Source organism: Pseudochaenichthys georgianus, chromosome 9, assembly GCF_902827115.2.
Source record: "Pseudochaenichthys georgianus chromosome 9, fPseGeo1.2, whole genome shotgun sequence".
Lineage (NCBI taxonomy): Eukaryota > Metazoa > Chordata > Actinopteri > Perciformes > Channichthyidae > Pseudochaenichthys > Pseudochaenichthys georgianus.
In genome coordinates, this window is record NC_047511.1 from 46,040,885 (window position 1) to 46,062,067 (window position 21,183).

At 42.9% G+C, this 21,183-nt stretch overlaps 1 protein-coding gene across 3 annotated transcripts in view; it reads right to left on the reverse strand.

Annotated features, from left to right (window-relative positions):
* The window catches only part of tacr1a (tachykinin receptor 1a), an 85,600-nt gene that overhangs the window by 12,498 nt on the left and 51,919 nt on the right, over positions 1–21,183 (reverse strand). For all 3 annotated transcript variants that reach the window (XM_034090743.2, XM_034090744.2, XM_034090745.2), the window contains exons 3-4: positions 5,142–5,292; positions 255–451 (exon numbers count right to left, since the gene is read on the reverse strand). In XM_034090743.2, coding sequence (XP_033946634.1) covers positions 255–451; positions 5,142–5,292 — 348 coding nt within the window. The remainder of the gene's footprint in view (positions 1–254; positions 452–5,141; positions 5,293–21,183) is intronic.

Consider the following 21,183-nt stretch of genomic DNA (forward strand, 5'->3'; position numbering starts at 1 on the left):
AATTGAAAAGATAATACATTTGCAACATAGTAATGTAATGTAATGAGAAAATATAAAACTATCGTAAAGTTGGTATCATTTGAACTTGTTTTCTTGGGCATTTACAGTAAATGGGTATGTGTGTGTGTGTGTGTGTGTGTGTGTGTGTGTGTGTGTGTGTGTGTGTGTGTGTGTGTGTGTGTGTGTGTGTGTGTGTGTGTGTGTGTGTGTGTGTGTGTGTGTGTGTGTGTGTGTGTGTGTGTGTGATGACTGACCTGTCGTTGAGGCAGCAGTAGATGATGGGGTTGTACATGGTGGAGCTCATGGCCAGCCACATGATGCCCAGGTACACCTGCTGGATAAACCTTTCCTCAAACATTTCCGGAAAGAACTGGTGCAGCAGGAAGTAGACGTGGTACGGCAGCCAGCATAAGGCAAACGTACAAACCACCGTGATCATCATCTTCACCACCTGTTGGGCAGAGAGGGCAAAAGTGCACGCATTCTTTACTCAAGTAGAAGTACAGATACTCGTGTTTGAAAATACTCTGGTGAAAGTAGAAGTACTGACTAAACCTCTTTACTCAAGTCAAAGTAAAGAGGCTTTGAAATGTACTTCAGTAAAAAGTACAGGTATTTGGTTTCAACATGTAAGAAGTAGAAAGTACAGGTATTTGTGTTCAAAGTGTAAGAAGTAGAAAGTACAGGTATTTGTGTTCAAAGTGTAAGAAGTAGAAAGTACAGGTATTTGAGTTCAACATGTGAGAAGTATAAAGTACAGGTATTTGAGTTCAGCATGTAATAAGTAGAAAGTACAGGTATTTGAGTTCAACATGTAAGAAGTAGAAAGTACAGGTATTTGGGTTCAACATGTAAGAAGTAGAAAGTTCAGGTATTTGTGTTCAACATGTAAGAAGTAGAAAGTACAGGTATTTGGGTTCAACATGTAAGAAGTAGAAAGTACAGGTATTTGTGTTCAACATGTAAGAAGTAGAAAGTACAGGTATTTGGGTTCAACATGTAAGAAGTAGAAAGTACCGGTATTTGAGTTCAACATGTAAGAAGTAGAAAGTACAGGTATTTGGGTTCAACATGTAAGAAGTAGAAAGTACCGGTATTTGAGTTCAAAATGTAAGAAGTAGAAAGTACAGGTATTTGAGTTCAACATGTAAGAAGTAGAAAGTACAGGTATTTGGGTTCAACATGTAAGAAGTAGAAAGTACAGGTATTTGTGTTCAACATGTAAGAAGTAGAAAGTACCGGTATTTGTGTTCAACATGTAAGAAGTAGAAAGTACAGGTATTTGGGTTCAACATGTGAGAAGTAGAAAGTTCAGGTATTTGTGTTCAACATGTAAGAAGTCAAAGTAAAAAGTCGTCAGAAAAATAAGCAGTGGAGTAAAGTACTGATACCAGAAACATGTACTTAAGTTCGGAAGCGAAGTATTTGTACTCCACTACTTCCCACCTCTGCAGTTGGGACACACAACAGCACCAATTGGTCTCCATTTTGATAGCTTTGCTCCCAGACACACTCTGGATTTTGTATTTTTCCGACGTGAACAGCTGGAGGGAATTGCAAATTAGCCCCCAGACACCTCAATGTCATGAAAAGTGCAGCGGTATGCTTGCGCCATGAATAATATTTAATACATTTGTGTTAACAAAACTGTCATGTGATGTCAGGTTTCTGCTTGTGTTAGTAATGTGTTGATTGTCTCCTCTGGGGACTCACACACACACACACACACACACACACACACACACACACACACACACACACACACACACACACACACACACACACACACACACACACACACACACACACACACACACACACACACACACACACACACACACACACACCTATAACAATAAGAGGAAACAAATCCGTCAGTCCAAATGGTTATCTTTCCAAAGACTCACAACACATCATGAGTGCCGTCTGTAACAGAGAGACACTGCATCTAAAAGGAAGCACATGGACAGACGTTGAGGATGTGTGAAGATGCCTCATTATCGGAGGCGGACTGCTTTCCTGCACATCATTAAGAGATTCCTTAAATCAGCCAGTTGGTGTGTTTGCAGTACGTATTTGAAAAGTGTTATTTAAGATATTTGCAAGTCAAAGTAAGCGCACACAGCTTTAACAGAACAGCCTCACCATGATGTCGGAGGTGTGGAAGTTCTTCAGAGTGACTGAAACAAATATAAAGCTCACACATTGTAACACTCGATGTGATATTGGATGTGTGATTAGTTGAAGGTGTGCGTGGCCATCCTGATCTCAGAATCTCAAAGCCTTTATTAACCCCACAGCGGGGACATTTACAATCAATTATCGACTTCCTGTCTCTGCTGGAGGTGGGCTTAGAATTTGTGAAGTCAGATTTATCTCAGAATTCTGACTATTTCTGTCAGGGTTTAGTGCTAGTATCCTGTTAGCCGTTGTGTTTCAGTGTTTTGTCTATCGGTCTTTTGATGATAATTACTATACTCTCTCTCTCTCCAGGTGTCGGCACTTCCTGTCCGTGTGGCACCTGCTTGACTGATTGTTGTTCCCGCCCCTGATTGTGTCCACCTGTGCCCCATTACCTAATGTGTATATTTAGTCCTTCTCTCCTTTGTCTGGTGTTGGTTCGTTTTGTCTTGTCGTTATCTCCATGCCTGTGTACCAGAGAACCTAGACCTAGTAGAACCTAGTGATTCGATGTAGATCCTAGTAGTCATTATTGGATAGCTTGGTTTATTTACAATAAAGAATATTACCAAGCAAACGGAATCGAGCATCTGAGTTCTTACGAGGTCATCGTAGCAATTTCTCTAGTTTAATTTGTTCCTAGAATTCACTGACACCTTTCTCTTGGAATAAATAAAAGAAATGTAAACTAGAAAAAAGCAGACCTCCACCAGCCTTCAAATGCTATAAGACGTCAAAAATGGTCATAACATATCTGTAAGGGAATATTTGTGTCTTACTCCAAAGTGTCAAAGAATAATTATTCCTTACTCCTAAGATATTTAACCTTTCGGCCTGTTGACATTTACAACGGACCCTAAGTCTGTTATCTGTCTTAAGGAATGGGAAGTCTCAGCTATTGTTGACATTACCAGTTTGATGACCGGTCACAGAGCCATAGAGTCAGGTAAGTGATTCGGTGTCTCCAGGTGTTCACGTACACCTTCCCCCAATATGTGGGTTGACTCTCTGTCAACTAGTTAAAGGGTCTACCGAGATGCGAGGCTGATCAGAATTGTCATGGCAACCCACCCGTGCAGTCAGAAGCTTTTGCTGCTGTGACTTGTGATGTGAATTCTCCGGCCGTGTCCTTGTTTAGTTTAGTTAGTTTAGTTTATTTATTTTTTTCGAGCGTGTAAAACCAAAGAAAATACAAATGAAACAAAAGATGATACAGACATGATACAGTACTATACAAATGAATGCAATAACTAAACGAAATATTTAAATAATAATTGAATAATCTGTAGTATCATTGTCTGATATCAATAAACAACACAACTTTAGCTAATTACACATCCGTAATAAACTATCAGTGTTTGACATCAAAGCTCCATCTCTCCTCGTGTCTCTCTGAGTCCTGACTCTCCATTGCTGCAGAAGTTTCCCTTACAATATCAAGTTTATGACCTGATGATGGTGGTAAATAAAGATTTGCAACCATAACAGTATATTCTTCCTGAGAGGTGTATGATAGCCGTTGAAAAGTTGTACTCAAACCCACAAGCTCACAGCCAGAGTCATCCGGATCCATCCTCTGGGGAACATGAATGTCTGTAAAACCTGGTGTAATGTAGACTGGGTCAGTGATGGCGTTCAGCCGTCCACTTTAGACACTTGTTAGGGGCGTGAACCACAGATCTTATTTAAGGCTGGTAACCAAAAACAGGTTAAAAAGCATTGAATTTGTGACGATGCTAAGTCCTTCCGGGTTTGAGGTCTCTTTGCTGCACCTCTCTTTTGCAATCCATCAAATCCTCGTTGAGATATTTCAGGGTGTTGCAACGGGAGGTACCAACTGACCAAGCCACATTATATAGACTGGCTATAAACAGATTAATAAAGAAAACAGCAACCTACATTGAAGGAGAAATCTAAACTTAAGGAAGTGTATCTTGTAAATTGTGTAATATCAAATAAAAAAAGTATCTTTAATATATGTTGTATGCTTGCTTCTTAGTTAACATTAAGCTGTCTTGGCTCTTTTCTGCTGTAACACACGCACATTTCCCCTCTGTGGGACGAATAAAGGTTTTCTCATTCTGAAGAAAATGCAATAAAATATAATGAAATAGTGTTAAATCTACAAACTACATGTTCAGAGACGGAGCAGCAGGACCTGATCTCATCAGTGCAGAGAAGCCTTAGTGAATAAGCCTTAGTGAATAAGTCTGAGTGCGACTCTCACTTCATGATGTGGGGTCAGAAGAGCAAGTCTCTGCGAGTGTCTTTGTTGGCAGAGTAATCTTGAAGAAACTGCAATACTGAAGCTGTGAAAACACCCGACAGGCATGGGCTCGAAAAAGGAATAAACAGGTAGAGGTGATGACAAGGAAAAGAAGAGACTGCAGTGTGCTGACGAAACAACAGGTAGGCTGAAAACCATCAAAGGAGGGATGAAGGCCGAGCGGGCGGTGGGGATCTTTGCTCAAAGACACCCCGATGTAGTGCAATCTCCATCTATCTATCATCTGTTAACAGACAGACCATGTTGTGTCCTCATATACTCATAAGCTAGGCTTTAGATGGGCTCCACATGTCCGATTAAAGTGAATGAAACGCCTTCGTACGCTTCAAACTTCAAATGTAGATTCTGATCAGCTTCTCATCATAGATTTAACCGTGAGAGTAATGCAGTTTCTTTTTAAAATGCTATAAAAGATAAGGGTGACAAAGCAATGCACAAAGTAGTAGAAAGTGGAAGTACCAATCTGCTCGATGTATGAAAATACACGTGTGGCAGTAAAGAGGCTCATTCCTGGTGTGATAGTCTTATTTAGAAGGTGCTATGAAGGCAGGGACATTTGAGTTATAAAGGAGCAAGCAAGCACAACGTCTCCGATGAGTCACTTAAAACCTGTGAAGACTTCAATGGCCGCTGAACGTACCACCGCTACAAGTGTTGTTTGACTCCTGGTTACCTTGCGTTTGGCGGTCAGCTGCTCCTTGTAGCGGTCAGAAGAGTCTCCGGGGATTTCACTGGCCCAGAGAGTGAGTCCCACCACCAGATAAGCACATCCCATCACCAGCAGAGGCAGGAAGTAGATCAGGATTGCCACACACACGTAGTACCTGCAACAACACCAGAGGGCAAAGTACACACGTCCTTTACTCCAGTAGAAGTTCAGATACTCGTGAAACGTTGCTAAGGACAGCCGTGAGACTGGAGCGACTTGTTGGCTGGATAACCAACGTCATTTGCTAAAAAATCATGTCTCTGTAGCGCTGAGGAGAACTGAGGAGAACTGAGGAGAACCGAGGAGAACCGAGGAGAACAGGTAACCGAGGAGAACTGAGGAGAACCGAGGAGAACCGAGGAGAACAGGTAACCGAGGAGAACTGAGGAGAACTGAGGAGAACTGAGGAGAACAGGTAACCGAGGAGAACAGGTAACCGAGGAGAACCGAGGAGAACAGGTAACTGAGGAGAACAGGTAACCGAGGAGAACAGGTAACCGAGGAGAACCGAGGAGAACAGGTAACTGAGGAGAACAGGTAACCGAGGAGAACAGGTAACCGAGGAGAACCGAGGAGAACAGGTAACCGAGGAGAACAGGTAACCGAGGAGAACTGAGGAGAACAGGTAACTGAGGAGAACAGGTAACCGAGGAGAACCGAGGAGAACAGGTAACCAAGGAGAACAGGTAACCGAGGAGAACCGAGGAGAACAGGTAACCGAGGAGAACTGAGGAGAACCGAGGAGAACAGGTAACCGAGGAGAACTGAGGAGAACAGGTAACCGAGGAGAACTGAGGAGAACCGAGGAGAACAGGTAACTGAGGAGAACTGAGGAGAACCGAGGAGAACAGGTAACCGAGGAGAACTGAGGAGAACCGAGGAGAACAGGTAACCGAGGAGAACCGAGGAGAACAGGTAACCGAGGAGAACTGAGGAGAACCGAGGAGAACAGGTAACTGAGGAGAACCGAGGAGAACCGAGGAGAACTGAGGAGGCAGGTGAAAACTCTCCTTCGTCACTTCTCTCTCCAGCGACCATTAAGCAGTTTCTTCATCCATTGTTAAAGATATTCCTTATGCTTTAAGTCGGAGCACGGCGCTACGCTGCATACTAAACGTGTCTTTAGTGCGACGTCCAACATGCATATTAACGTGCTCTGAAGGTAATTTCCGTGGCAGTGGCCATGATTGATTCAAAGATAATGCCAGGCCTTTAAATCCATTGCTCCCTCTAGCTCTGAAATATTGATGGAGAAAGTAATAAAACTAGAAGTTTTTCTTCCGGGTCCAGGGACTCATTAAAGACGGGAGGGGCCTCCGCTAGACCTCCGATCCAATAACCGTCCAATCAATTTCACCGCCAGTTGAAATAATTAAATATGACAGTTTCTGCATTTAGCCAATTATTTGGTAATCTAGCACGGACACAGCGTTTAATCCTGTTACGCGTGTGCAGGTTAATAGGGGCTGTTGATATACTCGTGTGTGTGACGTGTGTGTGTGTGTGTGTGTGTGTGAGACCCCTTGACTCCAGGGATAATCTGCTTCCCCCTCTGCGGCCATGCAGACGAGACTCATGGGTCTTTTTCTTGGTTATTAGCTACAATTATGTTAATCCCACTAAATACGCGAAGCCCAGGAGCTTTCATCAGAGTAGGAATGACCACACACACACACACACACACACACACACACACACACACACACACACACACACACACACACACACACACACACACACACACACACACACACACACACACACACACACACACACACACACACACACACACACACACACACACACACACACACACACACACACACACACACACACACACACACACACACTATATTATTTCTATACAACACCCATCACTAAAACTGGACCACTGGAGCCAAGTTTCCTGTTTTGGGAGCAATTAGCAGCGATTTGAGATCTATAAGAAGCGTTTATTATCGTTCGGTCAAGTTCGAATCCGTCGATATCTTTCTAACGCACTCCCCCCTTTTTGTTCTCTCTCTCCTCCCTGCAAAGGTGCACCTGATCTCAGCTAATCATCGTTTAAAGGTCTCCTATGCTATTTGTAGGCATATATTATGGGTATATACAAATATATGAAAACATGTCTATGATGTGTTTTGCTCAAAAGACCAAACACATCATGCATTTTAGAATCCCTCATATCCCTAGAGAAGCGTGGATTTTGGGTCTAAGGCTTGAAAAAAAAAAAAAAAAGGAGGGGGAGCTTGGGCTTAATTCTACGGGCAGATACTCAGCTAAATGCTGCCGTGATTAAACTCCTATCATGTTCCAAACCACATCAAGGATTCTCTCTGAAACAGTCTGGCGCTCAAAGGCTTTCTCTCTTGTCGGTTACACCACAAGGTGAGTTCCTTTCTACTTCCTGCTTCTTCACACACATGCTCTCCAGCACAGGTTAGCTCTGAGTGTTAGCGATGCTAATGTAAACACCGACCATATTACGTCCAGAACAGTCGGGCATTGTTTCTGATAGCAACGTTTCTGATTGGGCCGTGGGTCCACATTTCAGATATTGCGTCATATCGGACTCATCAATCTGGATCAGCTCCGTTGTTCCTCTGTTGATAGAGATTTCTGTCGCCTGACTATGCAGCAGTCAGTTATCTGTCGTTACGATTGAACAGGTCCTGGGTCCTACGCCGATGGTGTGGCTGACCCAGGCTTACTTCATTTTTCTGTTCTTATTGACCAGTCCTCCAGATTGCTATCATTTAAGTTGCTTTAAAAATGCTCATAACATCTTGTGGTTGTTTTAAACTCTAACGTTTTAAATCTATGTTGTGGCTCACAATTGTTTTAATGCTGTGGCCGTAACGCTAACGAACATTACACATCTTTTTAACTACATAAATAAGAAAACAACCCTTCAGATTAATTGTTGTATGTCTTGACTCCCGTGTTAATAGGCTGCGTGTCAGCTGGTAACACAATGCCTTGAAAAGGGATATGGCTAAAGTCATTAATGCTTAACGTCGTCCGCTCTCAACATGTCTACAACCCGACATCACAAGTAGGGTCGACCCTATATCACGTGAAGCCACCGAGCACCCGGAGATTGCGTACTGTCCACGAGCCTCGTTATTTCCACGAGGTGTCAGAAGAGTCGCTGTCCCTTGATCCAATGATCATTCAACAATTCATTAAGGGACAAAGCAAGTTACTGCTTTAAGGGAGAAAGGAAATGAAACAACGGTACACACGCTTCGGTTGTAATGCTCACTTTATTTTTTATTCGATTTCATCTTTACGAGGCAGTGTCTTACAAAAGAAACATTAACAAGGACACAAACAGAACAGCAGAATAAAGAGGGATTGAAAAACGGTTACAAGAATCGATAAAGACAGAGAATAATGAGGAGTCTGACGCGGCGTCCACAGGTGCAGCAAATTAACCACACACACACACACACACACACACACACACACACACACACACACACACACACACACACACACACACATATACACACACACACACACACACATACACACATATACACACACACACATACACACATATAGACACGCTCACATGCACACACACTTTTGTTTTTGCTCCCATTTTTCATGAGATGAACTCAAAGATCTAAAACATTTTCTATATACACAAAATAACCATTTCTCTCAAATATTGTTCACAAATCTGAAAAAAACGTGTGATAGTGAGCACTTCTCCTTTGCCGAGATAATCCATCCCACCTCACGGGTGTGGCATATCAAGATGCTGATTAGACAGCATGGTTATTGCACAGGTGTGCCTTAGGCTGGCCACAATAAAAGGCCACTCTGAAACGTGCAGTTTTGCTTTATTGGGGGGGTCTGGGGGGGTCCGACAACCAGGCAGTATCTGGTTTGAGGGGTAGAGGTAGGGGTAGGGGTAGGGTTAGGGTTAGGGGTAGGGTAATGTTGTGAATCGAGTGGCCCATGGTGGTGGTGTGGTTATGGTATGGGCAGGCGTATGTAATGGATGACGAAACACAGGCCACTCGATTCACAACATTACCCTAACCCTAACCCTACCCCTCACACCAGATACTGACTGGTTTTCGGACCCCCCCAGACCCCCCCAATAAAGCAAAACTGCACGTTTCAGAGGGGCCTTTTATGGTGGCCAGCCTAAGGCACACCTGTACAATAATCATGCTGTCTAATCAGCATCTTGATATGCCACACCTGTGAGGCGGGATGGATTATCTCGGCAAAGGAAAAGTGCTCACTATCACACATTTTTCAGATTTGTGAACAATATTTGAGAGAAATGGTTATTTTGTGAAAATAGAAAATGTTTTAGATCTTTGAGTTCATCTCATGAAAAATGGGAGCAAAAACAAAGGTGTTGCGTTTATATTTTTGTTCAGTGTAATAGAGGATTTGCTATAGTTACATCGCTGAAGCCTTTGTTTTCTGGCAGTAAGACAAACAAGTCGAATTTACACAACCAGGAAATCCTGCACAAGCATCAACCAACCTGTGGCTTTAAATGAATAAAACAGTAAACAGTGTGCTCTGAGATGTAACCCACCATCTGTATTTAGTTGTCCCTCAGCGGCAGAACCTGCATTTATTTTGTGCATAATGCTGCAGAAAGGACGTATTTCTCTGTCACTGCCTGGCAAAATGACGGCGCCGCCCGCTTTCAGGTGAAAACAAAGAATGGGCGCCAGGAGGAAAACACATAGATTATCATGCCTCAAAGCTGCTGTGTCCTGCATTGCACGCCAATAAACACAAATTATCCAAAGTGACGATTTTCTATACTTAGCAACAAAGACCCTAAAAGCAAATATCTGTGGAGGACAGAGATCGTAATCAATGAGACCCGGTCAATGAATGACTTTAGGTTGTTGTCAGTTTAGAAGGCCGTCTTTATAGCTCACTACGTGATACGCTAAGGGGCTGGACATCTGTGAGAGGTTGACCAATCACAAAATACTGATATACACCTGAACATCAGCAGGAGAGGACTCTTTAAAGTAGAGAAACTACATACTGATATACACCAGAACATCAGCTGGAGAGGACTCTTTAAAGTAGAGACACTACATACTGATATACACCTGAACATCAGCAGGAGAGGACTCTTTAAAGTAGAGACACTACATACTGATATACACCTGAACACCAGCAGGAGAGGACTCTTTAAAGTAGAGACTCTACATTCTGATACAGGTCAAATCTCCTCAGCTTGTGTTAACCAGAAACCTTTTTAGCATCCTAAACACAACCAATAAAAACAATCCCACTGACTTGGAGACGTGGGAACAGGAAGTGCGAAATTGCTGACTCTTTACTGGTGTTTAGGGCATTCTTGTAACTAAACCATGTGATACATCAACAGCACTCTCACAAAGCAAGTATTATGTTTGAGATGTGTGTGGCTCAGCTTCGATCAGAGTAGCCGGAGCAGCTTTAATGGACACAGCCAGGTAATATATCAGTAACACCTGCGCCCTTTTCCTCTTCCTTTCACATGAGCAGAGACACGCAGTAATCTTGTCTTCAATTAACTGAGTCGAGCGTTCAGCCACGCCGGTGCAATGACACTTTATAAAGTGTTAACTGCAGCCAACGCAAGGTCGCACAGATAACGTTTAGCACAAGGCCGAGGAAAACGGAAGCTGCTGCAATCCAATTACCAGCAGGAATGTGATTTATACACTAAAGTGAACATGGCAGTGATGCAGGAAGAATTGAGAGAGCCTTTCTGTGTGAGTCTACTGTAGATGTGTTTCTGAGCAGGATAGAAAACACTGCATCATGTCTTCCATGATACTTCTGAGTAGAGGCAATGTTAGGCAAACATCACTAATGTTATCTTCCATTGGACTCCTTTTTCCCAGAGGGTGAAAAGAGGTGTAGGCAGTATGATAACACAAAAGAGCTTCTTGAACATTAAAGAATGGAGACATGTCCCGGTGGAGACACTAAATATTAATATGAAGCTGAAGATGAGCAGAATATGTCCATTTTAAGTCCTTTATGTGCGTTGTTATTACACTGAACAAAAATATAAACACTTTTGTTTTTGCTCCCATTTTTCATGAGATGAACTCAAAGATCTAAAACATTTTCTATAAACACAAAATAACCATTTCTCTCAAATATTGTTCACAAATCTGAAAAGATCTGTGATAGTGAGCACTTCTCCTTTGCCGAGATAATCCATCCCACCTCACAGGTGTGGCATATCAAGATGCTGATTAGACAGCATGATTATTGCACAGGTGTGCCTTAGGCTGGCCACAATAAAAGGCCACTCTGAAACGTGCAGTTTTGCTTTATTGGGGGGGTTTGGGGGAAAACCAGTCAGTATCTGGTGTGAGGGGTAGGGTTAGGGGTAGGGGTAGGGTAATGTTGTGAATCGAGTGGCTTGTGTTCGTCGTCCATAAAATACGCCTGCCCATACCATAACCCCACCACCACCATGGGCCACTCGATTCACAACATTACCCTAAGCCTACCCCTACCCCTACCCCTAACCCTACCCCTACCCCTCACACCAGATACTGGCTGGTTTTCGGACCCCCCCCAATAAAGCAAAACTGCACGTTTCAGAGTGGCCTTTTATTGTGGCCAGCCTAAGGCACACCTGTGCAATAATCATGCTGTCTAATCAGCATCTTGATATGCCACACCTGTGAGGTGGGATGGATTATCTCGGCAAAGGAGAAGTGCTCACTATCACAGATCTTTTCAGATTTTTGAACAATATTTGAGAGAAATGGTTATTTTGCATATATAGAAAATGTTTTAGATCTTTGAGTTCATCTCATGAAAAATGGGAGCAAAAACAAAAGTGTTGCGTTTATATTTTTGTTCAGTGTAATATGAATAGGCTAATCGTGTGTTTTTTGTAGTTGGATGGGCTTGAACTGGATGAAACTAAACTCCTCCCACACAAACGTCCTCTCTGTCCCACATGTGGCTTGTTGGCGCCCCATATCTACCCGTGGTGCTTTAAAATAAGCCTGTTTTTCATGAAAGGGAAGTAGCCAATTTAAAACCGTTCTCACAACAAATCCAGTAAGAGATGTCAACAAATGGAAAGGGGTTACCAGCCTTAAGACGGAGGGGAAATTGAGGGTTTGTTAAAATATCAAGGTATAAAGCCCAAAGATTACTATGACTGGGACATTTTGAAAGACATAAGCATCTCCATTCCTGGCTCTCATCCTGTGATATTTCCCCGCTGTCATACACAAAAACTACTTTCTTTTCCTCGCTATGAAATCGTCAGCCGTGTCAGCGTGACTGGCCAGAATCGCGCTCTGGGTAAAGATGTTTTCTGCAGAGATAGAGAGGAGCGACAGTGCTGCACTATTGCCTCCTAAAACAAAACAAAACCAGCGGAAAGATGTCTCAGTGACGACAGATGCCGTGTCCATGTAAAAGGCGTATGCGCTCTTCCTCCAGACACTGAGTCATGAGAGTGTAAATCATGGCTTGCAGGTCCGGCTGGTTGGCTTGATTAAAGTGGCTTTGGAGGCAGAAACATGGGGGGGAATAGACCTGCTGGAATGTTGGGTGTACATGAGTGTTCTTCCCTTGAAACAGGACATTGCTCATCATCATTGGTTTGTTATGAAGTGGAGGACACATTGATTTAGTTAAATATGCTTTTGGTTTGGATATATATATTGGAGACTAATTACTGGTAGGAATAACAAGGGAAAGGTCCATGTTCAGTCAATATGTTTATGAGGCTAATAAGTATGGAGGACAACTTGTGAAAATGCATTACAACGGCCAAACACATTTCCATTAGGATGTACGCTCCGCAGCTTCAGAAAGGACGCAGATATAGAAACACAAAGGTTCCACATGAAGAAACTTCTCCAGCAACTTGACAACACGTGCAGCGTTTAGAGGACATTCAGCAACTTGAGGAGATGGCAGCGCTTACTAAATTATAAAGCTGAACAACTGTCGCTTTATAATCCTGAACGTCACCAAGCGCTCCGTCCCAGCTGTGTGCGTCACTCTTTAGTGTCCCCTGGTCTCCCAGCTGTGTGCGTCACTCTTTAGTGTCCCCTGGTCTCCCAGCTGTGTGCGTCACTCTTTATTGTCCCCTGGTCTCCAGCTGTGTGCGTCACTCTTTAGTGTCCCCTGGTCTCCCAGCTGTGTGTGTCACTCTTTAGTGTCCCCTGGTCTCCCAGCTGTGTGCGTCACTCTTTAGTGTCCCCTGGTCTCCCAGCTGTGTGTGTCAGTCTTTAGTGTCCCCTGGTCTCCCAGCTGTGTGCGTCACTCTTTAGTGTCCCCTGGTCTCCCAGCTGTGTGTGTCAGTCTTTAGTGTCCCCTGGTCTCCCAGCTGTGTGCGTCACTCTTTAGTGTCCCCTGGTCTCCCAGCTGTGTGTGTCAGTCTTTAGTGTCCCCTGGTCTCCCAGCTGTGTGCGTATCGTAGTGTTTTGAGCAATTTCAATTTCCATTTTCAGCACTTTTAGTAAATGCTGAAAATGTTTCAGCATGTTTCCTTTGCATGTGTTTTGGCACATTTGCATTTTTATATGTGCATTGTTTCTCCTGATGGAAGTGTTTCTCCTGATGGAAGTGTTTCGCCTGATGGAAGTGTTTCTCCTGATGGAAGTGTTTATCCAGATATATGAGGAACAATGTCCTGCAGAGTGGGGGATGCACAGATCAATATTCCTCTGAAGTCTGTATAATAATTAACTGTAGATGGATTATAGTCACGCTGAGGGGATCCCTGACAGAGCTCCCCCCTCCCGCCTTTCCTCCCCTGATGGATGAAGCTTTTGGGAATAGACGCTGCACTTCGTCACCTCGCTGTCATACGAGTTAAATCAATAAACTATCTTTCAACCGAGGCCACAGGCAGCTCACTCTACGACGGATTACACTCAGTCTGTTGTTATAATTCCTGCTGCCTCTTCCCCTCCCCAGCATGCTTCAAATGTCTCCATGTATTGGCAGTAACTGTGTGTGAGCATTTCAAAGCCAGCAAATGGGAGTGGATAAGCTCATAACATGTACAGTGTGAGCGGGTTGTGATAGGGGGAAAGAATGCATAATTATATTGCACCTGCTTATTTAAACCTGTGGGTGTTTGTATCGTATGCATAATTAATTTATGGATATGTGTGTGTGTGTGTGTGTGTGTGTGTGCGTGCGTGCGTGCGTGTGTGTGTGTGTGTGTGCGTGTGTGTGTTGGTGGAGGACGAGCAGCTGCTCCTTTGACTTTGCCTGCCAGCAGAGGCCGAAGAATACTGGAAGAAACAGGACGCCTCACCGAACATTGTTTTACCATCACTGAGCTCAGAGCATGTCGCATGAAGCCCAATTTAGTGGAGAGAGTGAGATTACAGAGGACAAGGTGTTCTCGCTCTGTCATTATTCATATTGTGTGTGTGTGTGTGTGTGTGTGTGTGTGTGTGTGTGTGTGTGTGTGTGTGTGTGTGTGTGTGTGTGTGTGTGTGTGTGTGTGTGTGTCAAACAATGTTATGTGTAGGTGTTTTTTTGTTTTTTATGACGAGCAAATATTCTCTAAAGGATCAAAAGATGAGAACAATCCTCCAGTTTGTTCTGCTCTCATGTTGTTGTTTTTGGTCTAGGTTTACTGTTTACAATATATCACTAGTTTGTGAACGTTTTGAAGCTTGAAGTTTGACATGTCAGCTTGTCATTTTGTTTTTTTCCGGAGCAAGAAATGACCACATTTGGACGAAAGGGTGCAACTATAGGAAATGGCGAGGCCTGGTGCCATTAGCATAGCAACCGTTAGCATAGCAACCGTTAGCATAGCAACCGTTAGCATAGCAAACTAGCAAGGTTAAAGTGAATCCATAATTGTCGTGATTAATTGGGATGCTAATTTAGCTGTCATTTCATGGTGATGGCAAAGGTTAATTTCGTTTTTTTTTTAATATATATATATATATATATTTAAGGGTTTTGTGAAATGTGTGTTTTGACCTTCAGGGCCACCGTACATTTAGCTGGAAACTGTCTAGCAACACTGGTCATGCTTTGTGTGTTGGCCTGCAACAGTTATCCAGTGCATTCACAAACAGTCTCATCTATTAATACTGTCCTATGAGACCCCCACCCACTAATTCCCACTGAAGACGAGGTGAGGCCGTTTGGGATCTGACCCGGGATCAGCTTTAATCAGACGTGTCGTTTACAGCTACATGTTGCAAGTCACACACTGGTTTAAGAGGGTCTCTGGCACGGTTATGTTTTTGTATGGTTTTGTGGGGGTATGCAGTTGGTATTTGTACGGTGGCCCTGAAGGTCAAAACACAAAAACACTTCAACAAACAACAAAACTAATAAACATTTGTATTTATTTTGTATGTGTTTTTTTAAATGTTGTGTTTTGACCTTCAGAGCCACCAAACGCCAACTGAAAACCTTTAATTTAGTGTTTTGAGAAATGTGTTTTCGTTTTTTGAAATGTAGTGTTTTGGCCTTCAGGGCCACTGTACAAATACTGGCAAATTAAAGGTTGTTATACTCCATGGAATGCTCTTAACATCCCGATAGCAATGAATATCTTAAGTGCTTTGACAAAAAACATCTCATCAGTGGAAGCCGTGGCGCTGTAAAAAGCTCGACCAATCATCTGAGCCGGCTAAAGTAGCTGGATGGCCTACCTGCCTGTCAGCCTTCCATCTGTGCACAGACTCATCTCGTGCCCTCATTGGTCATGTGCGTGTTCGTGTGTGTTGGAGGAGGGGCTCTGTGAGGAAGTCTGAAGGAAGGGGCAGATTTTTTGCGGTTGTGTATTTTCAAATTAAAGCTGGTTTCTCCATTCTTACCTACCGTTAAGTGTTTTGTGATTTTATTCTATTTGTTTATGTTTTAGTGTTTTGTGAACTGTTCAGATTTTTTTATTGTTGTTGTGTTTTGTTAAACGTTTTTTTAAATGTAGTGTTTTGAACCGTTAAGGCCACCGTACATTAAAAACCTAAAACCCAGCCAATTAAATGTTTTGTGATTTTCTTGTTGCCATGTTTTAGTGTTTTGTAAGGTGTCTTGATTTTTGAATTGTTGTTTTGTTGTGTTTTGACCTTCAGGACCACCGTATATTTGGCTGGAAACTGTCTGGCAGCACTGGGCTCTGTTTTTTCTGTGCTGGCCTGCAACAGTTCTCCACGAGTGCCTTCATAAACAGCGTGAATTAGTCAGTGAGGTCTCATAGGACCGTATAAATAGATGACTGCAAAACACCAGCCTGGCAATTAGACGGGGGGTTGACATCGCCCGGAAACAGAAGCATGTGGGATCTGACCCGGGGTCAGCGTTAATCAGACGTGTCGTTTCAGGCCTCGGCGACAGAGTGACTCCTGCTTTCTCACTGCGCTGCTGTCACTATTACAGTTTCATTAAGTGCAGCTGGCAGCCTGAATGAACAACGAGCTGCTCATAACAAACTGCCTTTCCATGGAGAAAAGTGGCAAGGGCTGTAAAAACGGTAAAGCAGATAAAGCATGCAGGCAGCAGCGTGAAGAGGTACGAAGTATATTTACTCATGTATTGTACTTGAGTGCACATTGAGGGTACTTGTACTTTACTTGAGTATTTTAGTTTTTACTCAATTGTACTTCCTTACATTTCCAAGAAAAATGCTGTACTGTAAAAAATATATATATTATTTGAAAGTGCATTTTGCTGATTATACTTACATACTTTTACCTAAAGGGTCCATATTCTCCCCATGTTCAGTATATCAGTATGTAGTGTCTCTACTTTAAAGAGTCCTCTCCTGCTGATGTTCAGGTGTATATCAGTATGTAGTGTCTCTACTTTAAAGAGTCCTCTCCTGCTGATGTTCAGGTGTATATCAGTATGTAGTGTCTCTACTTTAAAGAGTCCTCTCCTGCTGATGTTCAGGTGTATATCAGTATGTCGTGTCTCTACTTTAAAGAGTCCTCTCCTGCTGATGTGCAGGTGTATATCAGTATGTAGTGTCTCTACTTTAAAGAGTTCTCTCCTGCTGATGTTCAGGTGTATATCAGTATGTAGTGTCTCTACTTTAAAGAGTCCTCTCCTGCTGATGTTCAGGTGTATATGAGTATGTAGTGTCTCTACTTTAAAGAGTCCTCTCCTGCTGATGTCCAGGTGTATATCAGTATGTAGTGTCTCTACTTTAAAGAGTCCTCTCCTGCTGATGTTCAGGTGTATATCAGTATGTAGTGTCTCTACTTTAAAGAGTCCTCTCCTGCTGATGTTCAGGTGTATATCAGTATGTAGTGTCTCTACTTTAAAGAGTCCTCTCCTGCTGATGTTCAGGTGTATATCAGTATGTAGTGTCTCTACTTTAAAGAGTCCTCTCCTGCTGATGTTCAGGTGTATATCAGTATGTAGCGTCTCTACTTTAAAGAGTCCTCTCCTGCTGATGTTCAGGTGTATATCAGTATGTAGTGTCTCTACTTTAAAGAGTCCTCTTCTGCTGATGTTCAGGTGTATATCAGTATGTAGCGTCTCTACTTTAAAGAGTCCTCTCCTGCTGATGTTCAGGTGTATATCAGTATGTAGTGTCTCTACTTTAAAGAGTCCTCTCCTGCTGATGTTCAGGTGTATATCAGTATGTAGTGTCTCTACTTTAAATAGTCCTCTCCTGTAGGGGTGTAACGGTACACGTACCCGTACCGAAATTATTCGGTACGGGCCCTTCGGTTCGGTACACGTGTGTACCGAAGTGTACCGAACGAATATAACGTTAAACGTAAAAAATTGAGAACGTGAACAACTTCTTGGAAGTAATCTCAGGTGCTGCGTCGCAGCATTCAGAGTAATTTGCTCCCATTGTGTTCAACGCGTCATCGAGCGAGCAAGTCATTTCATTGGACGAGCTGGTCAGAGGGATGCGTTCAAATGTAGTCAGTAATTTGAGGAACTGTCGAAATGGCGAACGCAGATGAAGTCTCCGGTTTGGGAACATCTTGGTTTCGCAGTTACGTACAAGGATGACGGACAAAGACAGGTGGACCGAACCAAAGCTGTTTGTCAGCATTGTTCAACTAACATTGGTTACGCGGCTGGCAATACATCAAGCTTGCACACTCATTTGAAAAGGCATCACCCGAACGTGAATATCACCGGTACCAAAAGACTGAAGTGCAAACCCAACTCCCGCTAGCATGTAAGCCTCCACCACTCGCAAAAACTTCAGACCGAGCCAAAGCTATTACAAACGGCAAATATCCTTATGTTGCCATGTTAGCAAAGCGCTACATGGCTGTATCTGCTACCTCTGTCCCTAGCGAGAGGGTTTTCTCCACGGCAGGAGACATTGTTAGTGCCAGCAGATCTGCCCTTTCGGCAAGCAATGTGGACAAGTACATCTTTCTTTAAACAAAGATGAAAATACAATGACAAGCAAGTCCTAATGTCAAACTGGCTGCTTAGGTAGTACAGTTCAAATACAGATGATTTCAGTTCATCGAAATGCTGCACCTTAATGTTTATTTTATTATATTTTATATTTATTTGAGTGAATATTCACAGTTTAATAATAATTAAAACCCCAAAACTAATAGTTTATGTTTTGTGAGTACTAGTACAGTAAAGTTCAAATACAGAGTTTCAGTTCATCGAAATGCTGCACCTTAATGTTTATTTTATTTTTTATTTATTTGAGTGAATACATTATTCACAGTTTAATAATAATTAAAAAAAAATATGTTATGTTTTGTGATAATTTTTTCTGCTGTACCGAAAACGTACCGAACCGAACCGTGACCTAAAAACCGAGGTACGTACCGAACCGAAATGTTTGTGAACCGTGACACCCCTACTCTCCTGCTGATGTTCAGGTGTATATCAGTATGTAGTGTCTCTACTTTAAAGAGTCCTCTCCTGCTGATGTTCAGGTGTATATCAGTATGTAGTGTCTCTACTTTAAAGAGTCCTCTCCTGCTGATGTTCAGGTGTATATCAGTATGTAGTGTCTCTACTTTAAAGAGTCCTCTCCAGCTGATGTTCAGGTGTATATCAGTATGTAGTGTCTCTACTTTAAAGAGTCCTCTCCTGCTGATGTTCAGGTGTATATCAGTATGTAGTGTCTCTACTTTAAAGAGTCCTCTCCTGCTGATGTTCAGGTGTATATCAGTATGTAGTGTCTCTACTTTAAAGAGTCCTCTCCAGCTGATGTTCAGGTGTATATCAGTATGTAGTGTCTCTACTTTAAAGAGTCCTCTCCTGCTGATGTTCAGGTGTATATCAGTATGTAGTGTCTCTACTTTAAAGAGTCCTCTCCTGCTGATGTTCAGGTGTATATCAGTATGTAGCGTCTCTACTTTAAAGAGTCCTCTCCTGCTGATGTTCAGGTGTATATCAGTATGTAGTGTCTCTACTTTAAAGAGTCCTCTCCTGCTGATGTTCAGGTGTATATCAGTATGTAGTGTCTCTACTTTAAAGAGTCCTCTCCTGCTGATGTTCAGGTGTATATCAGTATGTAGTGTCTCTACTTTAAAGAGTCCTCTCCTGCTGATGTTCAGGTGTATATCAGTATGTAGTGTCTCTACTTTAAAGAGTCCTCTCCTGCTGATGTTCAGGTGTATATCAGTATGTAGTGTCTCTACTTTAAAGAGTCCTCTCCTGCTGATGTTCAGGTGTATATCAGTATGTAGTGTCTCTACTTTAAAGAGTCCTCTCCTGCTGATGTTCAGGTGTATATCAGTATGTAGTGTCTCTACTTTAAAGAGTCCTCTCCTGCTGATGTTCAGGTGTATATCAGTATGTAGTGTCTCCACATGTCTCCATGCTTTAAAGTTCAGAAAGCTCTTTATTGTTCTCATACTGCCTGTGCTGCAGCACCTCTTTTCACCCTCTGTCTGAAACCAGAGCCCAGTCTGCTCTTTTTGGTTAGCTGGCCGGCTCTGTTTTGATTGGTTAACCGCTTAAAGATGTCCCAGGGCGTTTTTGGCAACCATTTACATGCACACAAACCTTTTCAATGCAGGACTTTTACTTAGAGTACTACAGTAGTACAGGTATAAGAACTTTTCTCTTCAGTAAAGAATATAAGTACTTCCTCCACCTGTGAGTGAGGCGCAGATATGCCGGTGGGATTACAAAAAGACAAATGGAAGAAACTAAAGTGTGAGTAAAGCACCTGCAGGCGTGTGTGAGGCGTCCGGTGTTCAGAGCGAGCTTCAGAAGGTAGTGCAGCACAGCGAGGTTTCAACGTGTGCACCGGGTTTAGATAGCACCACCACGTGCACAACAATAACCTTCCTCTCCTCCTCTTTGATCGTAGGGGGGATGACATTGCTTCACTATCGGTGGTAGAAATTCGAGTTTTTGCTATTTCCTTCTGCAAAAGCGATGCAGTGACTCACATACTGATTAGTCACTGGTGTGAAAGGCCTGTGGATCTATTTTGGCGACGCAAAGAAAGATGATATCTGGGGGAAAGGTGACGGCATTTCGCTCTTAATCAGGAACTACAGTGGAGGCCTAAAACTAGGGACGGGAATCACCAGGCTCCCCACGATACCATGCTGTCACGATACTTAAGCCACGATACGATATTGCGATTCTACGATATGCTAAGTATTGCGTAACGATATATTGCGATATTGCACATCACATGGCTCATATCCATGTGCGTCTTCCCTGCCCGGTTAAAACATGTATTTGCAATATGAATAGTTCATGTGAATAACCCAATGTGGTCCACACAGCAGCTTCAGAAGAAACTTCCACCGCTTCCAACGTTTCTCTGCCCGTTGACTATGAATGAGGATGACGTCACTTTGCCTCGCTTTTCGCCGAACTGCATTGTGGGGGAGCGAAGCGAAGATGTCCAGGATTCAAAAGTTGAGCAATGTTCAACTTTTGAAGCTGAGCTGGAAGCGTCAGCCAATCAAACACGTTTATGCAAATCTGACAGTAGAAGCGCTAGCCAATCAAACCGCGTGTAAGCAGGGAGAACCAGACCGCAGTTAATTTCCTCATATTCCAAACGAGAAATTACGGTAGCAAATCACCCGGT